We start from the raw sequence: 7097 nt of genomic DNA, 5'->3' as shown, positions 1-7097 counted from the left end.
ACTTTTTGCATGTGGAACTGGGAGAACTCCAAGGAAAGAATTCACACTAAGCTAAACATATTTTCACACTAAGTCTGCAAATATGTTTAGCTCAGGAACAAAACCTAGATTTTGAAGGGGAGGAGTCTGTTTAGGCTGTGGATTTATCCTTTCTTACTTAGGTCTTAAGGATACAGGGGGGACTGCAAAGTAAACGCTGAAGAAGTTTTTTTTGCAATTTTTATTATGGAAATTCTCAAACATATACAAAAGTATAGAGAATAGTATAACGAATTCCCAAATACCCACCATTCAGCTTCAACAATTATCAATTTACTGCCAATCTTGTTTCATCTATACGCTCACCTATCCCACCCTCAGATTTTGAATCAAATACCAGTAGCATATCATTTATCTGTAAAATTTACATACATTTCACTGAAAGATAGGGATTTTTTTAAAAAAACATAACCACAGTACCATTCACACCTAAAAAATACCCAATAAATTGGGGAGATGTTTTTATTTAAAATTCTGCAAGGATTGGGGGAACAATCAATACATTTCACTGGTACCATAAGGAAGGATGTAACACTAAAATGGGGCACTTCCCCCCCTCCATGTCATTCCTTTATAAAAGCCACTTTGGAGCCTTTGTAGGGAGCTGAGGAAGAGTGCTGACATCATAAACCCCCAGGCAAAACTCCACAAAATTTCCTCTAAACATCTTTGTCTTTTTCTTAAAGTTGTTCTCCCCGAGGCAGCTGACCCAAGTCCTTTCTAAATCCTTCATTTGCTGTTCTCCCTTCACAGAAGTTCCCCCTCCCCATGCCTTTTCCAAGTGACAACATTTAGCTATCTCTCAGTTCTCTGCACTCTCACATGCAGAAACCAGGTGGGATGAGGAGTTAGCTGAGTGTATTGGAAAAGGGGATGAAAACTATGGCTGACTGAATCAGTACGAGATACAAAAGAAAACTAGGCAAACTAAGAGACATATTAACTTTGGAAACTGCCTACACTGCAGTCTTTATTGGCTCTGGCATCAAATAATACAGTATACTGAATCAGTAAAATGAGAAAACAATTTTTTCTTCAAAGAGATGTTAACATTACATGAAAGAAGTGGTTAGGGCATTGCAAAAACATCAAATTTATTATTTGTATATCATTTTAAAATTTTTATAAAAACTCACATTATCTTGTATTCATTGTATTTACTTTTATAGTTAGTTTTATATAGCAAGTGATTTTCTTGAATAAAATTTTCAGCAAATTAACAATAGTACAAAAACACTGAAGTTGGTACACAAAGGACTGATTCTATAAAATGTTGCCCTAAGTGATGGAGTAATCTTAAAACTGTGTTATCCACTGTGTGGTATGACAGAAATGAGTAATAATTCTTGTCCTTGAACATCTTACAAGTGCTTTGAAAAGTTACTGAAACACCTGATACAGAAAAGCCACATAAATTGTGCCTAGACAGCATATACTCTAGTAGCCAGAGTGGAAAGGGAACGTTTTGCCACATCGTGATGACAAAACATGAATTAAATCAAACAACCTTCAGTGATGCCAACCATATTTCAAGTAGTGTCTCAGATGCGAATATGCAAAGATTAAGGAAACATGGTCCTTGCTCTCAAGGATATCATAGTCTAATGGAGAAGGCAGACACATCAAAAAAGCACAACAAAAGGCTATAGGTGCTGAACTAAGAGTCTGTTCACGTACAACAGTACAACAACCAGGGCAAGAGGAGTCAGTGAAACAGACAGGGATGGGCTGTCCCAAGACGTAGGCGGAAACCCAGATGAGCTATCTCCGAGGAAACCTGGGAGCGTTCTCCTGTACTTGACAATTCCATTGATCGATGGTTCACATTAATGATTCTTTCAAAGCAATCCTGAACATCTTTGCTGTTCATCTGGAAAAACAACCCAACATATGATTAGCAGGCTTATACTAATTTAACAATTCCTCCAATCAACAAATGTACAAAGGGCCTATTATCTGCATCTCTCACTTCACATTTGGAAAGCCTTCAAAGAGTTACCTAATGCAGATGCAACGTGAGTCTGGATAAGCAGCTGAGGGAGTTACAGGTCAATACGTATGAATTATGAAACAAAAAAGTGAGGAAACCAGTGATACTAGTTTTGCAAAAGGGGGGTGGCCATCTAAGACAAAAACTCCTAAATTCCATGATCTGGATGCTTATGGAAATAATTCAGGTTGGTTCACACCTATCAAAGATTTTGCATTTAGTGGCCAAACAGCCATGCAAATAGGCAAGTTCAGTAAATTGTAAGAACCATGACACACAAAGAAGAGAGTATTTTAACCCAGGTGGTCAGGAAAGGCTTCTCATAGAAGTTTATGAAGTACCTATTTTTATTATCTCCAATTTTATATTTAAAAAAATGGAGCATCCGATAGATAACTTGGCTAAAGTTACACAGTGAGCAAGAACTGGAACCAGTTTTCACGCCTAGGTCTGACTTCAAAGACCCAGTTTAGTTTCTGTCACATCAAACTCTCTCATAAAAATGTCATGTTTTACTTCAGTCACCATGGTTGTCTTTCTACTTTTCATAGTGCTGTTTGCCCATAAACATTTAAAATCTGCTAAATATGGTATTAACAGTTTATCAGGAGACAAGTACCATGAAAATATATTGATAAAACTCTGTTCATGTTTGGTAGCTCCCACACATGGGACGCCTAGAAGTAAAAGCTCTGTACAAATATACATTATTTATTTGTGTGTGCAGGTATGCACATACACACACAATTTCTTGAAAAAATTTATACATTATAGACACAGCACCAATTATTTCCAGTATATCTATGTATCTACATTAACCTCTAATGTTTTCTAAAACATTAAAATATTTGACCAGCTGAAAATGTTTATAAAACATGCAGAAAATAAATTGCTGATTCATGTCTGCAAACCTCAATTATTTGTGGAGAGTTCTCTTTTTATTTTTTTATCCAGGGGAGGGCTGAAAAACCAAACAATGTACAAGTGACTTTTTCACATTCTTAGAAGGAAAAAAATCCTAAATGTACATCAACCTTTGGAGTGCTGAGGTGGTAGAAATTTTCTATATACTACCTCTGCTCACAGGGCTTAGCCTGAGACTCTTGGTCTTGAAGAGAAAAAAAAAACCTCCTTGGAGTTTTAAAATATTCTGACTAGGCTGGGTTCCAGAGAATATTCCACAAAAACTGCTTAAATGAACCTGACGGTCAGTCCTGAAAAATAGCGCAACTTATTCTAAATGTTTCTGGCAAAAAAAAAAGAAAAGAAAAAAAACGACAAAAGAAAAAACATAATGTATTTATAGGCTAATAATTCTTAATAATGGATCAGTATGAATACTGTACATTTTTGCCTTTGTCAGATATATAAGAACCAAATTAAGATGACTCATTATTACCTCTATAAATAACAAATACAGGTTAAGCCTCCAAAGTATTTGTGAACAGCATTTCAGGTGGAAAGAGTTTTATTTAAAAAATTATCAATAAGAATCCAGTACATCTGCTATGTTAATGTTCATGTAGAATATAAGAATCTTCTTGAATAACTAGGTTAGCAGGGGAAAAATATCTTTGGGTTTATTTGAGATTGTATGAATAGTAAAAGTCAATTTAGGTGAAATTGAAAATATATGTGTCCAAATATGTATTTGATACAGTATACTTAAGAGAAAAACAGAAAAACCCTCAATAACCATATTTGATCAAACTATATAATTCAGATAATGAAACTGTCATTGGTTTTGAAAACCCAATTTATTTTTAGTTTACTTTCATAGCATTAATATGGAAAATGTCTTATGAACTAAAACTTATACTTTATCTGTACTTAAATATGTAATAAGATTTGTTTTCAAAATAGTGGCACCAAATTTCTTTAGAAAGTGAAATGAAGCCGACTTTTTAGCAGTAATTATAGAAAAATGTTAATAGTTCATAGAATTACAATGCAAATCAAATGGAGAAAAATTGAGTATTTTGAAGTATAAAACACAAAGCACACAAGGGAGCAGCACATGAGTATATATTCTAAAATTCAATATGTAAAGTTCAAAAACATAACTATTCTATGGTCTTAAAAGATAGGAGGGCAGAGTACAGATTATGAGGAGGAATGCAATGGGCTTTTGAGTTACAGGCAACATTAATTTCTTGATCTGGATTCTGGTTACATGTATGTGTTAACTGTCAAAATTCATTAAGCTATACAGTTAAGATGTATGCATTGTTCTGTACGTATGTTGCACAACAGTAAAATATTAATTTTTTAACACGGGGTAACTCTTAAAATTTTAGGAGGAACTGTGTTTAAAAACAGGTTACTTTGAGGAGGAACAAAACATTTTAAATGACCGTTATTTTCTATTCATTATTTACTAGAATATTTGAAAAGTGTTTAAGTATTATACATGGAATGACCTTTATTTTATCCTCTTCACAAAGTAGGTTTTCCCTCTACCAAACCGCTGATATGGCTGGGGGAATACAGGTAGCTCCAGAAAGAGTCCTAAGCAATTGAGATGGGATTCCTGATTTCAAGCAAGTATCAAGGTAAATGTATGGTTTTTAAATTTGGCACTCCCAAAAAGATTGTCCTGTGGGACAAAACATACAGCCTCAATCTTTAAGAGAGATTGTTTCGGTGTTCTAACACGTTGAAAGTCTTTAACAGTTGAATATCAAGAAAGGAACCTCACTCAGTTGGGATGTAATCACCATATAGATCCCATTCCTGTGGCAACTGGCAGTCAGGAAGTTTAAATGGAATGTCACTAAATTCAAATATGCGGAATAACTTCCTTTCAAAAACTAGTTTATATTGAGAGAACCATGGTAGTTCTAGGGGCCTGAGAAAGGGGCAATGAGAGCTGCGAGTTCAGCATGCTACATCATACTCTGAATAGTTTTCATGATAAGATATATATGACTAACAATACCTTCCTGAGAAATACGTACTCTGAAAGTAATATTTTGTTAAACTACATTTGGGTTATATGGGGGAATGGCCATTTCAAGTGGGCAGTGAAAAATTACCAGTTGTGAACAATTTTTGCGTATCAAATTATTTACATATGAATAAAAAATTTCTGAAAAGGACAAATTAGATCACATTTCTGGAGACAAAATTATGGTCGAGTGCAGTTAGAGCACAAGATGTCAAATTTCTTCGATCGTTTTTTAAAATTCAAAACTGATCGTTTAAACCAATTCCCACCAAAGAGCTTGCTGACAACGGCTAACGCCATGAATAAGAAAACAACGGAAAAAAAATTAATAAACGATGCCACATAACCAAGGTGATAAGATTTTAAAGGCCTTCACTACAAACCACAAAACTGGTACCAAAAATGCGCACACACGCGCGCGCTCACACACACACACACACGTGTGAAATGTAAAAAAACCCAAACCCCCCCCCAAAAAAAAACCAACCAACCACAGAGCACACACACACACCCCCCAAGGGCTAGGTGAGCAGTTAGGGCACCTTAAAAGAACAACCCATGTGGCTCAGGCTTTCCCAACTGTGTTAAACAGCGCTACCAAGAAGCGGTTTTCAAAGCATCTGAAAAACCGTGCAAATTGTCCGAAAACACTGCCTCGCAACTGAGGCAGTTTGCAAGCGTGATTCAGGGGTCTGCCAAGGAAACAAAAGGAGCCTCCCTCCCCCGGGGAGCCCGCACATGTCACCAGAGGTGCGCGGGCACTAGGTGTTGTAGGGCAGGCGGAAAGCAGAGAGGTCTGTGCAGGAGCGGTACATACTAGGGGTCGCTCCCCGGCACGGACAGGGCCACGGAGTTTCCACTGGTGGCGGAACCGTCCAGCTTTAGTTTCTCCAGGTATTCGGCATGCACGGGCTTGTGGCACTGGAGGACCTTGATCGCATCTTCGACTTTGAACCACTCTCGCTTCCTCCCAATGCTCACCGAATCTTCCCAATCCTCTAGAATCTCAGTGACAGTCAGGACATACACGTACGTTCTGTGCTTGCGATCTTGGTTCTGCTCGAAGACGCCCAGGAGCCGGCCTAACTTCCCCTTGACTCCCGCCTCCTCGAACACCTCTCGGACCGCCGCGCTGCCCGGCTCCTCCTCGGGCTCCAAGCCCCCGCCCGGCACGATCCAGCGGTCTGGGTACCGGCTGCTACTCACTAACAGCACCTCGTCCTCCCGCTCGCTCCGGAAGCACAGGCACGCCGCCCGCTTCTTGAAGCCCTCGGGGTCGTAGGTCCGCGTCTGGTTGGGCTTGCACTTCATCCTTCAGGCCGCCTGCTCCCGCGCTCGCTTCTGCTCGGGTCGCCGCCGCAGCCGCCGGCCGAGGTGCTGCGGAGAGAAAGGGCTACGGCGAGCGGCAGCGAAAGAGAAGCGAGCGCCTCAGCCCGCGAGCCTGGCGCCTAAGAGACGATGGGGCGGGGGCGGGGCGGGGGCGGGGGCGGCCGGCGAGGACGTCAGTCAGTCCGCCCCTCCGCGGCGGGGGTCGCGAGTGCAGACGCGTGAGTGGAGGAGGTGGAGGCACTGCCTCCGCCGCCGCTGGGCCGCCGCCGCCGCCGCCGCCGCCGCCCGGGACTGCTGGTCTACACGCAGCCCACCCGCGGCTCCCGCGCGCGTCGCCTTCTTAGCAGCCCGGGCAGGGTAGAGGGAGGTGAGGCGCCATCGCGTGCGCGTTCGCGTTCCCTTTCCACGTGCGCGTTCCCGTTGGAGGGCGAGGGGCGGGGGCGGGGGTCGGGGTCTCGCGGCTCCTGCTGCGCGGGCGCCTGGGGCCCACCGCGCAGGCGCCCGGCAGCTCTCGGGCTAGGAATCTCCTTCACGTGGAGTTAAATTCACCGCATTGTGACTTGGGCCGGGACTTTCCCACGTGTACCTTGGAACTAAACGTGGCTGTGGCGCCGGGGACGTTGCCTCACCGCCCACCAGGTTCAGGAGACACACGCAGTCGTTCTCCGCACAGTAGGGTCAAGTGCATCTTCATCATCACCCGTAATGAATGGTACTGGCTTATTCATAACACGGTCCCGATCTGTCCAAAGTATCCTCGGTATTCTTGGATCAGTCTTACCTAATCTTTGC

The 7097-nt window shown here is 41.6% G+C and overlaps 2 protein-coding genes across 3 annotated transcripts in view; one reads left to right on the top strand and one right to left on the bottom strand.

Annotated features, from left to right (window-relative positions):
* Positions 1-978: 978 nt before the first annotated feature.
* On the bottom strand, positions 979-6988 carry NUDT11 (nudix hydrolase 11). 2 transcript variants are annotated; one of them, XM_019719836.3, is made up of 2 exons: positions 5794-6981; positions 979-1909 (listed from the first exon to the last, which is right to left on the bottom strand). In XM_019719836.3, coding segments are annotated over exons 1-2 (495 nt in total). In that variant the 5' UTR covers positions 6288-6981; the 3' UTR covers positions 979-1908. The 2 variants fall into 2 exon arrangements, with proteins under 2 accessions (XP_019575395.1, XP_074179325.1); XM_074323224.2 differs by lacking the exon at positions 979-1909 and having other exon boundaries at positions 5793-6988.
* The window catches only part of LOC148754602 (uncharacterized), a 67774-nt gene continuing 67218 nt past the window's right edge, over positions 6542-7097 (top strand). The window contains exon 1 of the mRNA XM_088794805.1: positions 6542-6672. The gene's annotated coding sequence lies outside the window, so the exon portion shown is untranslated. The remainder of the gene's footprint in view (positions 6673-7097) is intronic.

This window comes from Rhinolophus sinicus, chromosome 18 (genome assembly GCF_057876585.1).
Source record: "Rhinolophus sinicus isolate RSI-liver-muscle chromosome 18, RSI-T2T, whole genome shotgun sequence".
In the NCBI taxonomy this organism is placed as follows: Eukaryota; Metazoa; Chordata; class Mammalia; order Chiroptera; family Rhinolophidae; genus Rhinolophus; species Rhinolophus sinicus.
This window is presented reverse-complemented; position numbering and strand designations above follow the sequence as displayed.

Bases quoted from the DNA above. Each gene is read 5' to 3' on its own strand.
- NUDT11 (XM_074323224.2), bottom strand. From the start codon at position 6,287: ATGAAGTGCAAGCCCAACCAGACGCGGACCTACGACCCCGAGGGCTTC.